The sequence below is a fragment of the Indicator indicator genome, chromosome 5, assembly GCF_027791375.1.
Source record: "Indicator indicator isolate 239-I01 chromosome 5, UM_Iind_1.1, whole genome shotgun sequence".
Taxonomy (NCBI): domain Eukaryota; kingdom Metazoa; phylum Chordata; class Aves; order Piciformes; family Indicatoridae; genus Indicator; species Indicator indicator.
The window spans coordinates 34,164,987-34,188,651 of NC_072014.1; the positions used below are offsets into that span (position 1 = coordinate 34,164,987).

The 23,665-nt window shown below is 38.8% G+C and overlaps 1 protein-coding gene across 4 annotated transcripts in view; it reads right to left on the minus strand.

Moving 5' to 3' along the window:
• The window catches only part of DPP10 (dipeptidyl peptidase like 10), a 225,999-nt gene that overhangs the window by 89,588 nt on the left and 112,746 nt on the right, over positions 1 to 23,665 (minus strand). The window contains exon 5 of one of the 4 annotated variants that reach the window (XM_054381323.1): positions 2,943 to 2,960. The exons of the other annotated variants lie outside the window; for them this stretch is intronic. Coding sequence (XP_054237298.1) covers positions 2,943 to 2,960 — 18 coding nt within the window. The remainder of the gene's footprint in view (positions 1 to 2,942; positions 2,961 to 23,665) is intronic. 4 annotated transcript variants of the gene reach the window in all.

Here is a 23,665-nt window from a genome sequence, read left to right on the forward strand (position 1 = left end):
CATCTCCCTTATCTCTATGATTTCTTTGGTGCTGCTGGTCCTGCCAGCTGGCTTATATTGTTCCCCTTCTGTTCCACTACCTTTTTACAAAACTGATCAAAATACCACCTCTACATCCTGTTTCCAACAATTGAGCTCACAGCTAGTTATGCACTCCAGCACTCCCCATTAGTAAGTTACGGTGTTGCTGCAGCCAACCAGGCCTGCCTTCACTAATTTTCTCTTATTGTAGCATATTTCTGTATGAGTCTCTGTTGTGGCCATTTTATGACATTATACTTCCTTTGATAGGGCAACATGAAGTAGACTCTTGCAGCAAATAAAAGACCTCTTTATGATGAAGCGATTAAAAGGTCATGATAAGAGAACTTTTCATTTAGTACAAGGGACTACTTAATGATGATCTCAAAGCAGCTATCATGAAGCGATGAATACCTCACACCAAACTCTGCTCTCCAGGAAATAGCTAACCTGGTGCTGTATTTGCAGACAATAAATAGAATTAAAAAGGTTAAATTTGTGCAGGTGGTTGACTGCCTTCAATGAAACATTAATTTATTGCCTGAGACCCCAGGGTAACAACCTTTCATGCTCAAATACCCAATAAGAATTGCCATTACTTAAAAGGAACACAAAAATTGGATAATAAAGGGGCACATCTTAATATTTCTCTAAAAAGTGGACCAAATCATTTGATCTCACTATCAGTGTTCCTCAGAGCATGAGGCTGAAGCTTGGTTTAAAGTGTCATGTGCAACAAAGACAGCTTTGCAGTGATGTTCTTTAAAACGCTTCTCTGGGACAGTTACATAAAGGTCTAATCTTTGCCATCTACTTCAAGGTATTTCAGCTCTATGTATTTTAAAAAGATCCTTCATTCTATCTGTACCAAAGTAACTGCTAAGTCTCATTTTGCAGAAATTCACTTATTCAACACTCCTCCTTTCAATGCTGTTGAGAGATGCAAATGCCAGCAGTTATTTCTACTTTCCAGACTGACCTGTTGGCCTAGTCATAGAAAAGATAGTCAGCCAATTTTTATTTTGATCAAGGAGCCAGGAATTGAGCCAATGCCTATTCTAAGAAAGATGGGATGGGTTCCTCATGTATAATGTAAGTGAGAAGTACCTCTGACATACAACAAGATATAAAAAGAGAATTATGAAACCAAACAGTTAAAATATCTGGGGAAAAAAATGTTTTGCCCTTGGGCGTTAGCTCTGGGACAAGGTTTTCAATCGCAGGATTATGTATTACTTAAAAAACAAAGCAATGCCAACCATTCCCATTTATATCCACTAGCCTGGTGGATTCAATTATGTTGTTGCAATGGCGTTTCTAGTGAAAGGAAGCTCTCTGCAACGACCTGGGTCAGGCAGACTCTTTTCTCTCAGACTAAGTAATTCTATATTACAAGACAGACACAGACATTTCGTGAAGGTTACATGTTCCTGCTTCAATGAAGAAACAGCAAATTCTAGATTCCAATGATAGCCAGTGTGATATTTTGCTGCCTTATCTCTATAGGCTTTTTGTTTGTTTCCTGAGGAAGTGACTAGTAAAGTGGTGGTGGTTTTGTTTGCTTTCTTGTTGGTTGTTTCTTTTCATCTCTTTTTATCCTTTCCCTTTGCAGATTGTTATTACCACATCTTTATTCTATTTTAAAAACAATAACTTATTTTGTAGTTGATTTTAAATATTTCCCAGAGAACTAATTCCTGCTCTGACTGTACAGTCAAAAAATATCGGACCAGTTGTTAAATTGTACCAGATATTCATTCTTGTTAAGGAATGCCAAAACAACTCTTTCTGCTGGTTTTATTTAGTACTCTCAAATGAGATCACCATTAATGGTGTACATAGCAATGGCTACTGGCAGAATTTCTTCATTACCACTACAAATCTCCCTTCCATGACCTCCACATAATGGTTCTTCCTGTGTTAACATACCTGGTAAAATGCACTGCAGTTTATTTCCTGTTTTACACTGTGCTAAGACATTTAAAAGGGAGTTGTCAACTATGCCGTTCATCATCCTCACCTACTGTGTTGTCAAAGCAGAGAAAGACAAGTTCAACTTCAAGAATGAATGCAGCAGAACAGAAAAACTGTCTGTATTTTGCCTATCCCTGTTGGCTGGTATTGAACATACCAAAAGCATGGGTGACAGATATTGCTGCATGACTGATAGTACAGATGGTATTGCTGGTATTAATATGGCTCCCCTGAGAATTAACTTTGCTGTGACAGTAGACCTTTTCTTCTTGTCTTTCAACATTTCATAATTTTGTTAATCATATTTATGGATTTCCCCATCTGTCATCTCTCTAGTTTCCCTATTTCCATCCAGAGGCATCAGTTCCAAGTACTTCATTAAAGTCCTGTTCTCATAATCTGTACAAACAAGATTTACAAGGAAGTGCATCATGCTTACAGCCAACTGCTTCTCATGGTGGTTGCTAGTCATGTGGACAGTGAACTGGTTTCAAGTTGTTGTAGGACACATTTTATTATGAGGTACAAACTCATATTGCTATCTCAAGTAAAAAGCTGCATTAGCATCTTTTACAATGTTTTTCTAATGGTTTCTGAGAAAGAGCTGCAGTAAGTGTTTTCAAAATGTTTCACACCAGTCATTAGCTAAGCAAGTATCAATAACACTACATATTTTCTCATATGTAGATTAAATGATTTCATGATTCAGCTTACCACACCAAGTTAAGAACTCAGCTGGAGTTGCTCTTTTAACACCTTCTGTATGTGCTTATGTTAATTTTCAAAACCTTCTTGACAGCCTGCTTACACACTTTCTGAGATTCTATTCTGACCCCAAAACACTAGTGATTTCAGATAAATAATAAATGAAAGTTCAAGAAACAAACCAGATCTTTCTATCACTTGTTACATGGAACTTTCCTTTTGCAATGGTTTTCTGGTAACACACTTGATTTGAAATGTATCTATCATTGCATATACCAAGTTGAGCATGATTATGAATGTGATCTCCACAGGGACTTTCTTCTTTTGAGAACCTCTGCCTTAGTAACCAAACTACTTCACATAGAAACTGCAAATTTTGGATGATGTTTATATAAGCAGAAGTGTTATATTTCACGTAAATCCTCTGCCAATCCGTAACAGTTAGAAAAGGAAGGCTCAAGAAATCAAAGCTCTCATGGGGTTTGCTATGGCAAAGATTAATAACCTCAAAAGCCACTCTGTGAGAACTGAATTCAAATATCACAGTGAAATCTAACATGAATGTTTCACATTATATTTTTAAAGCAAATAATCTAGATTTAGATTTTGGCAGATTATCTGATAAAGAAAAGTTGAAAGGAAAAGACTCTTGACAGAAGAAATTCTTGGTTAGGGAAGCCTATCCTCACTTTAGGCCTTTCACATCTAGGTACTGATAAAACATATTTTATTGCCTCATCCTGTTAACTATCCCCACAAGTGATGTGACTGTATCTGAAAAGAGATGGCTATGAGAAATTTGCATTTCTGCTAAAAACATTTTATTGATCTTTGTTAGTTCAGGAATGTGTGATTTGTATCCAGAAACCAAGAAGTAATACATTTAAATATGCACTACTCTTAAACTGATATATGCTCACAGCAGTTCACTCCTATATAAACAAGGGACAATTGGAGATTTTCAGTTTGCACGATGAAAATCTTAAGAGCCATTTGTTCATGGAGATGAGCTAAGTAGTCATCAACCAATGGAGGGCTACCAGGATGATTGAGGGACTGGAGCACATGCCCTGTGAGGAGAGGGTGAGAGACCTGGGGCTTTTCACTCTAGAGAAGAGAAGATTGAGAGGGGATTTAATAAATGTTTATAAATATCTGAGGGTTGGGTATCAAGAGGGAGGGCACAGGCTCTTCTCAGTTGCACCCTGTGATAGGACAAGGGGTGATGGATATGAACTACAGCAGTGGAGGTTCCACCTCAACATGAAGAACTTCTTCACTGTGAGGGTCACAGAACACTGAAACAGGCTGCCCAGAGAGGTTGTGGAGTCTCCTTCTCTGGAGACTTTCAAGCCCCATCTGGATGCATTTCTGTGTGACCTGTGCTAGACTCTATGGTCCTCCTCTGGCAGGGTTGGACTTGATGATCTCCGGAGGTCCCTTCCCACCCCTGACATCCTGTGATCCTGTGCACTCATGGGAATAAGACTTCAGCAAATGGGTTAAGACTTCAGCAAACTATTCTGTGTTGGAGCTCTCTTGAAGGGACAACAATAACACCAGGACTCTGTTGTGGCCATATCTGACATCATTTTCAACGCTTCTTCTGCATAAAACATATGTGGGGAATAGAATTCTAAACTTTCTAAAGATGGATGGATGGATGGATGGATGGATGAATTTAGGTGTCAGATAAGGTAATGAGATGTCAGTAAGTCAGTGAGATTCATACCTCTAGGAGGATTCTTAAAGATAATCTTCATTGCTTATCTACACCTTTAGGCATTTAAATACCTCCATGAATTTGACAAGCAAGTGCTTGGAAACTGCTACCCTTAACCCTTCCACACATGCTAAAGTCATCATAACCAAACCACAAAGAAATCCAATTATTTTACATCAAATATCCAATGTAAAGTGCTTATATTCCTTTCACATACTCAAATGGAGAAAATTTCCACAATATAACCACTTACTTGACATTTAATTCATCTTGTAATTCAATGGGCAGAATTAAATGATTAAACCCAAAGTCATTATGTACATAATGAGTAAAAACAGATCAATCCTTTTTTTAATTTCAGTAGCAGGGGTTGTAAAAATGTTTAAGCACCTTTAATATGAGGAACTACCTGGTAAAATTCACATTTGTGTCCTTTTAAAAATAATAATAATGGGACTTTAGTCAAACTAAGCTTCTTAGATTTCCAAGTAAGCAGTGACTATTTCATGATAACCTACTGGCCAGAGTCTCTGTTGCTAGACTCTTTTCTGACTCTGGATTCCACTGAGCTATGTCAACTATGAACATCTTTATCTTCTTCTGAAATATTTTGCCTTTTTTTTTTTTTTGAAGCATGTTTTATTTGTCACAGGGGATAGGCAATAAGGCACACAGTCAAAAGGGAGGGCAGACTTTTCTGTGTGGTCTGTATTTTGACCAGTTCTCTGAAGGCTTTATTTCACTTACAGCAACTCATTGTCAATTTATCAAAGCCCTTACATAATCTCTGATGCTCATACTGGTACAGCAGTTTGAGTGACTTTCACTCAGTTCTCTTTAGTTATATTTTCTAAGATCTATACATTCAATACGGGAGCTAAAATAAACAAAAAAGAAAAAGAAACAAGGAGAAAAAAAAACCAACGAAACACCAACAATGCACAGAAACTTATACAATGATTCAGGCTTCCTTCGAAGCCAAGAATCTTGTGTTAGATTAACAAAGCAGCAAGACTTTGCACATGACACACATGGGGGGCAGAATTCCCAGTAAACCCAGACTCTCACAGGGTGCAGATTTCCTCTCCATCTGGTTCTGTGGCCTGGGACTGAATGATGTAACCTGTTCAGCATTCTCTCCAAGTCTTGTTCTTCACTGATTGAATTCAATAACAGAATTTCACTGTCTTTAAGGTACAGAGCACAGCTATCCTCAGGAACATAAACACTTCAGGCATTTATTTCACATGTAGACCTCAGCTTACCATTAAACAAATTTTTCATAAAACTCTGTACCATTCCCATTCCAGCTAATGTTAAAAGAGCACAGACAGATAAGCATTACATGTAAATGCTTTGGGAATGAGATCAAATGTGACCCTAAAAATTAGTACTTGTTAAAAAGCTGATTATCTTTTCTTCTCTCTTTCAATATTAGGGCTGGGTGATAGGTTGGACTAGACGATCTTGGAGGTCTCTTCCAACCTGGTTGATTCTATGATTCTAAAGAAGGATGATCAGTAATAGCACTGCACCTACAAGTGCAGCACTACTGATGCAATATAGGGCACATACAGGTCTCTGTAACCTACTGCTGGTTTATATATGGGTGGAAGCTATATGATTAATTGCATATTCATTTAGTGGGGATTTATAGAAGTCTAATAAGAACTTAAGCCTTCTTCTTTCTCTTTTCTTTTTTTTCAAAACTAGGTCAGTGGCACGTGACAGCTGACATATATATATATATATATATATATATATATATATATATATATATGTGTGTGTGCATATATATAACTCAATGCTCCTGAGCTCCTTCTGTTAGCAGACACTTCTTACCAGTACTTAAGAAATAGGTAAACTTAGTCAGGTAGCTAATGATCTGCTTTGATACAAGAAGTTTTAACTCATCATCCATTCCAGTTCTTAACTACTGGGAGTTTCCTACAGAAGACCACTTTCTATACAAATGTATTATTTTGGTAGAGATGATCTAACAGGATTCCTACTACTATTTTAATGTAGGAAAACATGCATTTTCCACTATTCCCAAGCTGACCCTTTTAAATTTTCGTTTGCATTCTGACATAGTTCCTAACTGAAAGAATCTCTATTAGACCACCACTAGATGTAAAATGTAACACTAAATGTAACTAGTCCTCCCATTGTGGCCACTGCAGCTAATCTGGACACAGAGCTCCTTAAGCAATTACCCTTCTGGTGACTGTAACACTGGAATACAAAGATGAGATAAAGATATTGTAATGCTTTGTACAGCAAGATTGTGTCTAGCCAAAGCATTCAATTTTTATTCCATACTAAGAATAAGACATTTTCTTCTCTAACATCTTCTCAAAGATTTTTATCACAAAGTGTATTATATTTCATAAACACATTTTATGAAATAAACCAGTTTGACTGCAGAGTGCTCTGTCAACAGCATTTTAGAAACCAGTTATAAGTTATTATTAACTTGTTAACACTGAAGTGTAATCCCTTGTCTAATAAAATCAGCATGCAACTAACTCTGAGTAATAAATTGCTGTGTGCAAACTGACAAAAACACTCTCATTTAAAAAAAAAATTAAAAGAATTAGAAAAACCTGGAACTTGATACTCTTCAGTGGACTCTTCACATGCAACTTCATTGTAATTTAACTAAATATTTGCTAATAATAATAAAAAAGAGACAACTAAAAGCAACTTTTCGTAACTCATAAATACAAATGTTTTATCAATACAGCAAATTACATTAGTTTTCAGTAGGTCAGACAGCAATAAAATTTAAGTACTATTGCTACAGATTATTAGCTTTAAATTCAATTTTCCATCTATATCTGATGGCAAGTAGTCCTTACTTCATGATCTTCCAAATTACTTCTTTTGGAATTTTACTTTTTCTTTTTTAAATTCCTCCCATTTACCTAATTTTTCCAGTCATGATGTGGTTTTGATTCATGCTGTATCAGATTTGGCTTGATAGGCTTTTCTCTACCAAGATAATGCAAAAAGAGAGCTCAGTGTAGTCAAGAAACTGGAATCTTACAACTCTGTCTGCTAATGCAGAAGAGCTGGTTGACTGATCATACTTCATGCAACTTAAACAGGTTTTGCAATCAATAGAAAAAGGGAATTTGTTATGTCTCAAAGATGTGCATAAATAGACTTTCTCTATTATTGGATTCTCTGTGCACTGTATCAGAGTAAGGGACTGTAATACTATGGAATATGAAATGAAGTATCCAAAATATCAATGCTTGATGCAAAATCTGACAGAGAACCAGTCACAGCTGCACCTCAAGACAGAAAGAGCTGCCCCTAAAGCACACAGAAGATGCTGGCTTAACCAAGTTAGAGGTAAGTATCCAAGAATGGAAACCCTACAAGCTTTCTAAGAAATTTAATTTAGGTTATAACAATCTTTAGCATGAGAAAGGTTTCTCTTAATTCCAGCCTTGGAATTTCTCCTTAGGAACAGGTTAAAATCATTACTTCTCATACCACAAGAAAATATAAAAGAACATTTCACAGATTTGAAGAATTACCTCCCCAGCCTTCCCTTGCTGATGATAAGGAAACCAAAATTTTTCTTGACCTAAATAATTCTTTCAAGACTTCATACAGAACCCACATGCTTAAACATTGAAGTATGATATTTCCTCTTTTTTTCCTAAACAGCAGGACATTATTCTTGTGTTTGATTTGTGGCCTGCCCCATACCCCCATATCTTTTCTACAATACACTGCCCATTGCATATTTATTTACTAGATCTATTCCCAAGTAATTTTAAGAACTTGCCTTTGTGGCTATTGAAATATTCATATTCAAATCACTTTTCCAATTTGTTCATACAGCTTTCAATTCTAACCTTGTCCCTGAGGCTGCCAGTAACCCAGTTTGAGATAATCTGCAAATTAAAAAAAAAAATTTACTCCCCACTCCAAATCCAAATCACTAAGGAAAACATTGAAAATCACTTGATCTCTGGCCAGAGGCTTGTGAACTATGAATCCATCTTCTATGACCATTTATTTGCCAGCACTCACTCCAAGCACAGAACTGCAGCCTGCAGACCATGGTTCCTCAGCTCCCTGACAGCAAATCATAGAATCACAGACAGCTTAGGCTGGAAGGGACTTAAGCAATCATCTACTCCAAGCTCCCTGCCATGGGGAGGGACGCCTCTCAAGTAAACTTGGTTGCTCAACGTCTCATCCAACATGGCCTTGAACACCTCTAGGGAGGGGCCTTGTAAACTTCTAGCAATTTTCCTCCTCAAAAATCTAACTTACTCCCTTTCTCCACCAAAGCTCCCCAGAACCTCCTGTTTGGTCTCTTTTAAGGGAAGACCACTGCTTCCCCTTTTCAGTTTTACAGATCTTGTCTATCTCCCATATGTCTTAAAGATAACAAATAATCACAATTACACTACCTTGGCTAATTCCCTCCAGCAATTTTTATCAGGACCAGGAGAGCAATTCCAACCTTTTATTTCACCATCTTAAGCCAGTTCTCACTCATTTGTTGCTAATGTTAAACGCATTAACTGTAAGGTCACATCTAACCTTGCTTTTGAACACTTTAGCCTTCACTGTTACAAAAGCTCCTTCTCTCTCTGAGGTACACAGTGACTTCTCCCTCACTTTTTTCTTGCATTATTGTTGAAGTACTTTTTAATGCCTCTTCACCTTCACTCAGTCACCCCAGGGGGAGTTTACAGATGCTAGGTCCTATATGTCCTGGACATTCTGTAACTACCAGCCAACATCCCAAGATGTATTTCAAAAACATGTAGATGTGGAGCTTAGAGACAAGGTTTAGCAGTGACCTAGCAGTGTTTGGTTAACGATTGGAATTCATAATCTTTAAGGTCTCTTCCAGACAAAATGATTCTGCAGTTCTACACACTGACACAAACCCAAGTGCATGCAACTTCCTTGTTCCTCTGTCCCTTCCCCCTGTCTTGTACTTTCAGCATGCTCTACGGGACAGCTAGCCACGGTGCCAGGTGTGATTCTGTGGTGCTCTCCTAAGCATCCTCTACACTACCCAGAGGACCAAAATTTGCTGTGCAATTCATACACAACTTCTGCATCCCTGGCCATGGTATCTGACTGATTTTCTCTGCTTGTTCTGATTGTTCTATTTCTGTACAAGGTTTGGCATAAACATTCGTTTCTTTCTTTGGGTCATACATTTTCTGCAGACATCCAGCAAAGCCCATGCAAGAACAAACAAAGGAGATGATGAATGAAAACAGGAAACAGCCTTATTTCTAGCTACTGCTCCAATAAACTGCAAATAAAAGAACAAGGAGAGAAAAAGGATCAGCTATTGCTCTACAGTTGCAAGCCAGAAAGGCAGCTTATAGCAACCATGCTGCTTGTGCTGTGGCTCTGATAAACACTTGTGCATCAAGATTCAGATGGAAGTTAAATACATAACTGCATCATCTGGTCAAGTTTTTTATTAATTTCATCTGGAAATCTATGTGAATACAGGATGCATTTTTCAGGGTAATTTAAAAGCCAGATGTAAAACAGAATTCAGGTTTAAGTGGATCATAGACAAAATCTCAGCTGCAACCCAACACTGAAGCCCTGGGGGAAAAAGAATCACTGGAATAAACTCAGTTATTGACTACTCCTAGAGGTGCCCTTTCTACATTAAAATTCATCACATGAACGAAAAATAAACATCAGTGTTTTGAAACAGGTGCCAGGTTGCTCTGCTGTCACACATAACCTACCATTTGATTTCCCCAACAAACTGAACTCTTTGCTCTTGTCGATGAAACATCCTCAGACCACTGTTCACTGCACTTTCACATACCATGCCCCAGCAATCACTGCTGCCCTTTCAAACACTGCTCAAGAAGGCAGGAACTATGGTGCCACACCTGCTGGCTGCCTCAAAGCACTGGACTATTCAGGAAGGGAAGATTTCCCCCCTGTCTCCAGCAGACACTCTCTCCCTGAAAATCTGAAGATACATAGAACCAGAGACATGATCACCTCAAAGACCACTGCTTACAGATCCAAAGGGACAAGGACTTCGAGGACTTCGAGGGCTCCTGCTGCCATTCACAACCAGCTGCAGCAAGAGACCGCCTACAGCAAGGACCTCAGCTGGGGACTGCAGACAGAAGCAGCTCATGCAATTAGTCAGGGCATGAGGGATGTGGTTCAGATAAAACCTCTCCAGCCTGTTTTGAATTTAGCTCTCCCTGCTTTCAAAGTCAATCTCAGAAGAAACTCCTGAGTCACTTTGGAACTGTTCAACGATCCAAATAATTCTAAACTGGACTCATAGGGACATCTTTCCATGTAAATTCAGTTTCAAGCCAGGCAACTTAATACTAAATGGGAAGAATTTATATTAGCAAATGACTAACCTTCTTTTTGCAGTCCTTAGCAGAGAAGAAACTACTGTGGTATTGAAGAAGTGTTTTTTGGCATATTGAATGGGCACAGAAGTAAACACATACAACCTTAGTATGTCAATACTTTGTGCACCTCTGGTCCTCATGACTGTTTTTTATTTCTTTTTCTACTGATTTTTAAAGTATGGCAACTAATGGAAGAAAAACAAAACAAAACCAAAGACCTTTTTAGATAGAAGCTTTCTGTTTTATACAAAATATGATGAAGTCAGATTTAAATACATATAACCTTGGGGTTATACAGTGTGAGTCCTTCCAAATATGCTGTGCTCTGATAATAGCTGACATTTAGAAAAACATCTTCCACAGTTATGCAATAAAGTTGATAACTTTCCAGAATGAAATCAAGTAAAATTGTGAAACTTTGTACAAAGAGCTGAAAGGGAAGTGGAGAAAGTACTCTGAGCAGACTGGCAGACCTTGGACATTAGCATTTGCATTGACCTTTTTTGCAATACAAGGGCCTTTCAGCAAAAGGCACTGGATTGGCTTTTCTTTATTATTGAAAGCTTCAAGAAAAACAGTTCTGTTATTTCTGAGAACAAACCCAGGAAACCCTTCCTGAAGCAGAGGAGCAGGATAGCAGGATAGCCAACAGTGTGTGGCACAGCAGTAAAAAGCTTCTCAAAGCACCAGGAGCAGTACCGATTCTTCAGGGTTAGCTGAACCCCTGTTAAAAGCCTGCACATGCCTGTAAGCCTGTGGCTTTGACCCTATCAAAATGGGATTCTGTATTTCCCTGGGTTAGTGGAAGAAACTCTTCCCTTTTCCCCAGAGGAAAGAAGGAACCCTATTTATGAATCCTCTCAAGAAAAGGCAAGAAGAGAGCTCTCTATATTTGTATATGCATACATTAGCATCATCATATATTCTGCAATCCCTCATTAGACACAATCTTCCAGAAATGGGTTATTCTATTTTTACTGAAATTATTTTTCTTTTTTAAAGAAATTTTATTTTGGGGACGTCTGAAAATAGTGATACAAAAAGTTACATAATAAGAAAGAAAAATGGGAAAACTGAGTGTGTGTGTGTGTGTGTATATATATGTGTGCATATAAAATATTCCATCTTCTAAGAATAAAACATCAGTAGCTGCAGAGAAATTGAAACTGAAGCTTCATCTTTGATGCCACTAAACCAACCATTATATAAAAGTCTTATGATCTTAGGAAATCAAAGAGAAAGATGTGTAATTGCCATAGGTACTCACAGTAATATAGGATATACTCCATTCTGCAGAAGATGAAAGGAATATGCAAAAGAAGCAGATGTCATTCTGTGTTTTACAGCATTACCATGATAACTATCCCTAAGATGCCTGTTTGCCTTTGCTGTGAAATGAAATATCTTAAATGCAATAATAAATTCCTGGAAGAAGAGAATAACAGAATTCTACTAAGAATCTAGCCTCAGGTATGGCCTAAAGTATTCTCTGTGGCAGGAAGAGGGAAATGTGGTAGCATGTACTTGACACACACACTGTTTGACTAGACAGGCTGTTTTATACTTGCCCACAGCTGCACAGAACCTCCTGTGCAAGTCTTTTCAGTGGCACACCTGGGATTAAAATACAACCTGAGTTAAGGTTGCTTTGAGAAGTATCTGCCTCTCATGTCTTCTGTGAGCAACCCAGACATCCCTTTTTTGTTGTTGTTGTTCGTTTACGACAGCCTACATATAATTGCCAGTACCATAAAAGTTAATGGTAATGATTTTACTGATCTGAGAATTGGAAAATTAGGAGAATGTGCTTTTAAAATATTTTTTCTTAATTTAGTAGTACTACAAAAATCATTGTTCTCACAGACAGGATGGGATTCTGGCATTGCTTCATTATTTAAAATAAATCTGAAGATGATTCAAGCAGGCAGAAATTAAAGCTATATCCATAATATATTCTGATTACATTGTAAATTAGGGCTGGACTACTAAAAAACACTTAACCTCATAAAAATGAGTACAAATTGCTACTATTTAGATGTGCTATCAGTCTTCATTTAATCTGCAAGAAAATAGAGCACAAGCTATTAACACTGAAGTATTAGCCCTAGAAGTTTTAAGGTTACATTTTCAATCACCATTTCCTGTCTTCCATTTCTTCTGTCTCAAATTCATGTTATGGCAGCCTTATTCATATTTAATAGTACCTTAATTAACTGCTAATGACATTTAAATAAACAGAATTAGTAGATAATTAACATACTCCTCAAGACATGCAGAGAGGGGCAGTACCATTGGCCATTTACAGTATATATTTTCTCTTCCAAGTTGTTATAAATTGCAGTGCCATTTTACAGAGTTGTGCCCTCCTGTACTCATGAAAGGCAGTTTCAATTATTTTAGTTAGAGTGTAATTTTAGACTTAAAAGTAAAGATAAGCTGTACAAACTGATTATTTGTGATCTCGCAACATACTACTAAGGGGTTAGAAAAGACATTTTTTCACAAAAAATAGAACTTGAAGAGGTATCTAGTTTCTGCTATTTTACAGGACTAAACAGAAATTAGAGTTGCTGTGGCAAATATGAACACAGAGAAGAGCAGCAGACTTTTCAAGCCCAAAAGTGACCATTGTATCTATGGAGCTCTTGCCAAGCTGGTGTGCTAATGGCACACATTACCCTGTGACTGACACATCATGCCTGTAATTTCTGTATGATTTTGAACATTCCTTGAAGAAAACCATCAAGCCACTGTTATAACCTGTGGTCAGCCCATCTTCATTCTACAGCCATAGTTACAGCATCAACAAATCCTGTCTTGTTTAGGCAATCACTAAAATAAAACAAATACATTCACATCTCTGTTTGGAAAAATCCCTCCTCAGGACTTCCTTTGCTCTGAGTTGATTTTTTTTCCTTGTGACCTGATCGAGCTTTACTAATATCTAAACACATGCTGCAAATTGTGAAAACCAAGTGGAATTTTTAAAAACTAACTTATACCCATTTTTAGTAAATTATTAACATACTTTTTGGTAACAAATGCCATTATGAGTGGAAAAAAAAATGTATTTGTGAATGTCTTTAAAATTTCACATTTCACTCTCTGGAGAGAAAGAGAGAAAGAGGAGAGAAGGGAGGGAAGGGAAAGGGAAAGGGAAAGGGAAAGGGAAAGGGAAAGGGAAAGGGAAAGGGAAAGGGAAAGGGAAAGGGAAAGGGAAAGGGAAAGGGAAAGGGAAAGGGAAAGGGAAAGGGAAAGGGAAAGGGAAAGGGAAAGGGAAAGGGAGGAAAAGAAAGAACTGCTTTATTGAGATGTCTGACATGTAATGATATGTGATGGAGGGGTGAAAAAATTTCTTCACTCCTTGAACCAAAGCTCACAGAAGCAGAAGAAAAGGTACTTCTCCATGCCCTAACCCTCTGACTCCAGAACAGGATGGAGTATGTTCACTCTCAAAACAGCTCTGCATTTTCCTTTGCCTCCCTGCTAACTCAACTTACATTAGCATGAAGCCTTTCCTGGACAGAATGAAAAGAGTTACATCAATAAACAGAAAATTAAATTTAAAATATTAAAAAAAAAAAATCTTATTTACACTTTCTTTTCCTGAGAGACTCTTCCAGACACTGTGGTGATGCAATTCTGCATTCACCTATCAACTGGTCAACCCAGGCTCTGCACGGGCTGTTGTGGATGAAGGCTCCTGAACAGGACCCACAGCACCATCCCATGACCAGATGTGGAGGGACTGAGTGGGACCTGCATCTTGCCTGAAATGCCAAGCTCACTGAGGATTAGATGCATCAAATGCTAATGTAGCTACAGTCATCCTGTTTTCTTGAAATCTCTGTTTCAAAGTCTTAAGGAAACCACGAGAAGAGACATTGAAGTCAGTCTTCTCTATCACTTATCCAGTCACATTAGTATTGTGGTTAGAACAAAATATGTCATGATGATAATTCCAAGGTGGTGCAGTCTGATTGCCTTATTTTAGGCTCTCTAAATTACATGAACTTAAGTTCATTGATTACACTTTTTGGAGGCTCTGATTTTTTTCTGCACCATATCCTTTTTTATTTTATGCCCTAGCCTTTCATCATTTTATTTTTGTACTTATCTTGGCTTCTCACATTTAGGTTCCTTCCTTTCTTCTTTAATTTCTTCCAGTTTTGTCTTTTTTCTTAATCACTGCCCACAGAAAGATGCTGCTTGCTGCACATTTTCTTTTTTTTTAAATTTTTTCTGTCTCTTTTCCCCCCCCTTCCTCCTAGCTACTTCTTTCTCTTCTCCATTCTTTAGAAGTTTCTAGAGGAGGTAGGTTTCTGCATTGAAACATAATCCTGCTGAGAATGAAAGACAATGTCTAGAAATTTATGAGCTTATTCAGCTTCCCATCTGAATAAGCCTGTGGGTAACACATTTCAGACTCAGGTAATCTGTTTTGCTCCCAGTAACCATGCCACAGTTTCACAGGAAAGCAAAGGAAGTGTTCTGATACCTTAAATTTTGCATCTCACCATTAAGATGATCCCACACAATTTTTGGCCAACGTAGAAACTGTGAGAAAATTATCCAGCATACAGTAGTGTGGGTAACCATGAAAAATTTCTGTTCCCCAGACCTTCACTCCAAATGGGATTTCCTGGCAGGAAAGAGATGTGACTCTCCCTGCTTGTAAGGTGACACCAATGCAAACACTCTACTAAAGATGAAGGATAGCTCTATACAACCTTTACACTTTATTTAGGGCTTTCAGCATGACCAAATCCCAGCAACAGAAGCAGGTTTAGCAATTGTAAAATGAAGCAAAGTAACATGTGGGTTAGTTGATTATTCACAATCCTTGATTGGATTTCTCTTTTTACAAATCCTGCAATCAACAGAATTTTTAATCTGTACCTTTTATTATCCTGACAAATGCTCTTGGCTTACTAAAATTTGATTACCTGATTGCAGATTAAAGAAGAGAGGATTAATGTTTTTTCTTAGATTTCTAATTATTATTTCCCCGCTTTTTATTTTGCTCACAGTACAAGAAAATTATGAGACATTAGGGTACTCACACTACAAGTTTGTCAATACTTCCAGTAATCTCAATTATTTAACTTTAGTTTTTAGTTTCAGATGAGTTTTTTGGAACTACAAGTTAGTTACTGACTAGGAAGTAAAGATCATGAACTGAAGAAGAGATGAAAAGTCAGTTTAAAAGCAGAAAGTCAGTATGGTCAAATAGCTTCTACTTAATATATTCAAATTTTGTCACAAACTTATATAGCTCTCTTGGGCTAATAATTGGCTTTGAAATCTGAATTAAATTTATTTTTGCAATTTACAGTATCAGCTAATACCCTTTTAATACATATGCACTATCTGAGGAGAACATTTAGACCAAATTATATATCTTTCCTGTGCCAAGGGATACAGCAACAATTTGTATTTTAAATGCTGAAACAGTAGTAAGTAGATCATTTCAGACACGCAGTCTGTAGCTGACTATAAGAAAGCAAAGAAATGACATAACTATTTATGCTGGAAAAGACCTTTGAGATCACATCCAAATACTAACCTAGCATTGCCAAGTCCACCATTAAACCACATCCCTAAATTCCATATTTACAAATCCTTTAAATACCTCCAGGGGTGGTGACTCCATTTCCCTCAGCAGCCTGATTCCAATGCTTGATACCACTTTTGGTGAAGACATTTTTCCTAATGTGTAATCTACACCTCCACTGCTGCAACTTGAGGCCATTTTCTCTCATTCTATTACTTATTACTTAAGAGAACAGACCAACACCCACCTCACTACAACCTCCTTTCAGGTAGTTGCAGACAGTGATAAGGTTTCCCCTGAGCCTTCCTTTCTCCAGGCTGAACAATCCCAGTTCCTTTTGCTGCCCGCATAACACTGGTGTTCTAGACCTTTACAACCACCTTTGTTGCCCTTCTTTGGATTCACTCCAGCACCACAATGTCTTTCTTGACAAAAAACCCTGAACACAGTATTCAATGAGACCTCACCACTGCTGGATACAGGGGGGCAATCACTTCCCTACTCCTGCTGATCACACTGCTTCTGATACAGGCCAGGATGCTGTTGGCTTTCTCAGCTACTTGGGCATGAGAAGTTTCTAACAGAAGACAAGGTGCTTGCTGGAAACAGAAACATGAGATAGAGCCTGACAGGCAGCACTCACTCCTTGTAGCAAGCAGAGTCTGGCCTAGGGTCACTCTCACAAAAACAACTTACAGAGGCTCCTGAAGCCACAGGTGTCGAGGCTGGAGGCTGCAAGTTCTCCCTCAGCTCTGCCATCACCAGCCCTACAGGAGGGGCATGACTTAGAATCCATTGATAGATACTGACAGCAAGAAGAGGTCTCTGTTAAAGGCATTCTAGGCATGATGGTTTCTACTTAAAAAGAAAATCCAGCATCTCCTAACAACATGTGTGACCTTTCACAGGAGAGAAGTCAAGTCTATTCAGAGCACTAAGTGCAAGACAGACCTTGGGTGCAGATGTTGCCTGCCAAGCTGCAGGCTGTGCTATGACTTACTATGAAAGAGTTTTTAAACAAAATCCTTAAAAAAAAAAAAAAAGTTTTCACAGAAACACTGTCAAAGCCATAGTTACAGTTCCCTGTGAAGATACTAATTTACTTTTCTGAAATGTTCATTGCTAAGTCTAAGATCAGGTTTTTGAATTGTGTTCAGGGGCAATTTATGTATGAGTAAAAATACACTCTATCCTAAATGTACAGAACACTAATTTAAAACCATCTATCTGCAGCAATATATGACCAATCCCCTACTGAAAAATTCAGAAGTTTCTCCTCCTTCACATGCAGCACCATTAAGCTTTAAGAATAGGAGTCCTGGCATACATTTTGGATGAATTATGAGGCTTCTATTTCAATTTTTCCAGCAAAAAGGTATAGGTTAGACATAATGCAGATATGCTAGCAAGTACAAGTTTCCTATGGTGCACATTCAAAAATATCATCAAGAGGACAGTTTAATTTATCAAAATGCCAGGCAGTGCTAATGCTCAACTAAATATGGTTATTTCCAGAAATACTTAAACTTTGTGGGAAAGCTAGTTACAAGCACCAGCCTGTGGTGCTGAATAATAGCCTGAAAATCAAACCAAATTTTCTTATGTGGCTCTTAGAGGGTTTAGCATCAGAAGGTGGAGTCCACTCTTTTTTTTGTTCCTAATAAGGGTAAGTCAAAAAGAAAACAAAACCAAACAAAAACTCAATCAATCTACAAAAAAAAAAAAAATCCCATAGGACTGCATTGGGCATAAGATCCCATCACACCATATCTAACTATGTGAGATGCTATTGCCAAGTTAGACCATTTTTTTGACAGACGAATCTAAGGAAAACTGAAGCATTTAAAAGTGGTTGTGGTTACTCAGGACTATTTTATCTTAATTATTGAAATAATACCCCATAGTAACATAAAACACACCACTTTTTGGAGATCCATGTCTTACATAGCACAAAGCCTGAGAGAGTACTTTCAAGGTCCAAGTTTGACAAGGGGTTTTGCTAAGAGGAGGAGGTGTAAGTTGCTTGCTCAGTGAAGTAACTACTCGGCATGTTTCTCACTCGGTGCCCATTTTGTATTGTAATTTCTGTACACCAAAATACTAAATAAAGTACTTTTGCTGGTAAAAAAATATGTTCAGGAAGAGCTGTTTGCCTGGTAGAGCTGGTATGATAATCATTTGGGAACTAGGTGCCTTAAATGGTCTGCCCAAGGAAAGCATGTGTCTTTGGCAGCAGATGAAGCTTCCTCTGAAGCTGACAGTTTGAAAGCCCAGCAAGAAGGCAGTGGAGATGTCACTGTGTCTGAAAGTACATGGACATTTTTCAGTAATCCATCACAGGAAAAGAAAAGGCTTCAAGCACCTTCAATTTTTAAAAAAGCTGAAAAACTGATATATTAAACAACATGAACAACAAATCACAATGTAATCAACTTGTGTCTTGTTGGCACTTCCTCATGGGGTGATTTTACTGAGTCTTCTGTGGTTATTTTGGATTCACGTTATTTTATGTAAGATGTGAGTTGGGTGCACTCATTTTGAAAATGCTGGGTCTTTTATTCTTCAGGTAGTTTGAGGAAAAGCCTATATTCAGCCTCTTCACCATTTTGTCTGTTTTCACTTTATTAAATAGAGCTGTTGTATTGTTCCTTTAGGCTACATTCACTAAGCCAAAGATAGCACACTGACAACCAACTGAGAGGGTTCCTAGTAAAAGCCTTGTGACCTATATGTTGTCAGCCTTGGACTACGCTCTTAATACCACAGAAAGCAGAAATCAAAGCAGCAAGGTCACAGCCCATGCTCAGTCATGAAAAACACAGTGAGAGAAAGTACATCTTAGCACTGCATCACATTTAATTCACTGACAGCAGTATTTCGACATCCTGTACATGGCTTGTCTAAAACCAAATGTGATGTCCCCATTTCTTTATTATTAATCAAACAGGAATATTCAATTAAGTTTCCCCTTATAATTAAACTTTCACTTTATGTAATATGCCATTTATGCAGAACCTGAAGTTGCAATCATTGCTAGAGAAAAGAAATGTCAACTTCAAAGTTATTACCTGCTACAGATTAGAAATTCTGTCTTTGCACATGATGGTTATAGGCTGCAGTCTCTTTAAAGAATTTAAACCTGGCTTCAAATTCAATGAAGCACATATTCTTTTCCCATAACAGGTGATGATGAAACAGATTATTTGAAACATTTAAATCAGAAGACATTAAAACCACATAAGCATATAGAAATATTGAAAAAAAGGTCAGGTAGAAAGCCTAAGTATATATAGTTCATAAAGAATAATGAGAACAGAACTTGTACAAAATTGCTACTAAAACTCACAGAGTTTTATCTTCAATTCACTTTGAGTATCTCTGGAAGTCAATTAATCCAGGGGCATTCTAACTTGCATTCAAGAAAACCAACGTACATGGTCTTATTATACCAAATTACATACATAACCAAGGTGTAATTAGTACTGTAGGAGAAAATAATTTGTTTTATGATATGTCCTCATTGTGTCTGAAATTTTAACCCAAAGGTCCTAGCTCTTGGGACTTAGTAAGTACTTTGCAAAGTATCTTCTATCTTAATAGAACTTTGCAAATTATTGCAACTTTAGCATTAACTTATGGACGCATTTATTGTTAATGACTTGACTTATTCACATCAATCAAGCAGGTCACACAGGTCACAGAGCCTACCAAGGGGCATAATTCCTAACTCAATTAACACCAGCACTGACAGGGTTTAAGAAAACTGCAAACGGCCACTTAACAGTCTCCCATCATCTAGAGGAAAATCGAACCAAACCAAACCAAATCAAACCAAAACCAAACCAGTTTCCTGATTTCTCAGGATACAGTCAAGGTTGTTGGGTTTGGGTTTTTTTAAAGAAATATATAAACAGGGAGATTTTTGTCTTTTTTGACATTCTGGACTGAAAAGGCAAGGCAGATCTGAAGGTTTCTAAGACTGAGTGATGTTAAGCCAGGGAAAGCTTTAATTATCTAAAGAAGCAATGGAAAAATTAAACCCTTCTGCCCACTCTGGGCTAACATGATGCTCTATAACTTGCCCATGTTGTCATTTATGCCAGAGATATAATTTTAAATAGGGTGGTTAAATAAACCCCCATTTCCATTGTCTTATGCTGAATCAATTCTGCATCACTAAATAACATCTGCCTTCAGCACAGATGGGCTTCTAAGAAGTACACAAGTAGAATTCAAATATGTTGATCATGGTTTCAGGTGAACAAAACACACGTAAGTTGCTAAAGTAAAATATTAATAGATATTACATACAAAGAAACAGGAAAATTGATTTGGCACCAGCTGAGGACAATCAATATAAACCAGTGCTTGAAAAGAGATGAAAGAGGAAAGAACACAAAAGGTTGAACTGGCAAGTGCATTGAATGTATAGCCTGTAGCTATCTAATGGCCTCTCATTATGTCTGATGATAGTGTTTGTGAACCATTACACTTAGTAATGGTAGTTTGCTAATGCCATACAAAAACTGAGGTGCATCCTCAAAACAGTCAGAAAAGGTGAGAGGTTGGATAGGATATCCAAGCACAGACAACAGGAATTATATGACTTCTGCAAATTCTTGAGGATTATTATAAATACAAAGAAAGTTAAATATAGGGCCAGTTCAGGATACCTGTACTGGTAAAAGTAGACTAACTGTTTTCAAATTTTGTTTTAAACTCTCATACTATGTGGTCTTTTTCCTGAGATCATTATGGAAAGATTTCTCCGTCACACATTAATTTGGAACCCTTGATAAAAACGAGAAGACAACTAGAGGAAAACTTGAGGAATGTTTTTAACCTTGACACTTTTACTTCTCCCAGTTCTATTGCACAGAAGCTGGGTAAGAAATGATAAAGTTTTTATAAAAGATGGGAGAGAAGGAGGAATAACTGATGGTGAACTGCAAGGAGCATGATTATTTTAACAAATCATGTTTCAAGAATCAAGAATCAAGAATCAAGAAGGTTGGAAGAGACCTCAAGGATCATCGAGTCCAACCTGTCACCCTACACCTCATGCCTATCTAAACCATGGCACCAAGTGCCACGTCCAATCCCCTCTTGAACACCTCCAGGGATGGTGACTCCACCACCTCCCTGGCAGCACATTCTAATGGCCAACCACTCTCTCTGTAAAGAACTTTCTCCTCACCTCCAGCCTAAACCTCCCCTGGCGCAGCTTGAGACTGTGTCCTCTTGTTCTGCTGCTGGTTGCCTGGGAGAAGAGACCAACCCCCTCCTGGCTACAACCTCCCTTCAGGTAGTTGTAGACAGCAATGAGGTCTCCCCTGAGCCTCCTCTTCTCCAGGCTAAACAGTCCCAGCTCCCTCAGCCTCTCCTCATAGGGCTTGTGCTCAAGGCCTCTCCCCAGCCTCGTTGCTCTTCTCTGGACACGCTCCAGCAATTCAACATCTTTCCTAAACTGAGGGGCCCAGAACTGGACACAGTACTCAAGGTGTGGCCTAACCAGTGCTGTGTACAGGGGTACAATGACCTCCCTGCTCCTGCTGGCCACACTATTCCTGATGCAGGCCAGGATGCCATTGGCTCTCTTGGCCACCTGGGCACACTGCTGGCTCATGTTCAGGTGGCTGTCAACCAGTACCCCCAGGTCCCTTTCTGCCTGGCTGCTCTCCAGCCACTCTGACCCCAGCCTGTAGCTCTGCATGGGGTTGTTGTGGCCGAAGTGCAGCACCGGCACTTGGATTTGTTGAATGCCATCCTGTTGGACTCTGCCCATCTGTCCAGCCTGTCAAGGTCCCTCTGCAGAGCCCTTCTACCTTCTAACAGATCAACACCTGCTCCCAGCTTGGTGTCATCTGCAAATTTACTGATGATGGACTCAATCCCCTCATCCAGATCATCAATAAAGATATTGAACAGGATGGGGCCCAGCACTGATCCCTGGGGGACACCACTAGTGACAGGCTGCCAGCTGGATGTGGCACCATTCACCACCACTCTCTGGGCTCGGCCCTCCAGCCAGTTCCTAACCCAGTGCAGAGTGCTGCTGTCCAAGCCACAGGCTGACAGCTTGGCCAGGAGTTTGCTGTGGGGGACAGTGTCAAAGACCTTGCTGAAGTCCAGGTAGACTACATCCACAGCCTTTCCTACGTCCACCAGGCGGGTCATCTGATCATAGAAGGAGATCAGGTTGGTGAGGCAGGACCTGCCCTTCCTAAATCCATGTTGGCTGGGCCTGATTCCTTGGCCATCCTTCAGGTGCGCAGTGATTGCCCCCAAGACAATCTGCTCCATGATTTTCCCTGGCACTGAGGTCAGGCTGACAGGCCTGTAGTTCCCAGGTTCTTCTGTCCATCCCTTCTTGTGGATGGGTGTCACATTGGCCAGTTTCCAGTCTTCTGGGACCTCTCCAGTGAGCCAGGACTGGTGGAAAATGATGGAGAGAGGCTTGGCCAGCTCATCTGCCAGCTCTTTCAGCACCCTAGGATGAATCCCATCAGGTCCCATGGACTTGTGAATATCCAAGTGACTCAACAAGTCTCGAACTAATTCCACATGGATTTCAGGAGTACAGCACTGCTCCTTGACCCCATCAACCAGCTCAGGAGGCCAGTTATCCTGAAGTCCTCCTGCCTTACTGTTGAAAATGGAGGCAAAGAAGGTATTTAGAATCTCAGCCTTCTCCTCCTCCTTAGTCACAATGTTACCCTCCACGTCCAATAAAGAGTGGAGGCTCCTCTTGCCCCTCTTTTTAGCATTAATATATTTATAAAAATGCTTTTTGTTGTCTTTCACAGAAGCGGCCAGTTTAATTTCTAACTGTGCTTTTGCCTCTCTAATTTTTCTTCTACATGATCTAACAACATCCTTAAACATATCACTAGTTGCCTCCCCCCCTTTCCAAAGGTGATAAATCCTCTTTTTTTTCCCTTAAATCCTTCAGGAGCTGCTTGCTCATCCAGGCCGGTCGTCTTCCCCGCCGGCTCGTCTTACGGCATGTGGGAACTGCCAGTTCTGTGCCTTTAGGAGCTCCTGTTTGAAGTAGGTCCAACCATCCTGGACCCCTTTGTTCTTAAGGGCTGTTACCCAGGGAACTTTCTGAATAAGTTGCCTGAACAACCTGAAGTTTGCCCTCCAAAAGTCCAAAAAAACCTGTTAAAACCTGAGATGTTGATCACTTTGATAAGCTTTCGAATTTCTGCAGGAAAAATAAAATAGGTAAAATGACTATAAAACATTTGTTGAAAATTACAATTGTTTTCAACAGCACTACATCAGAAAAAAAGA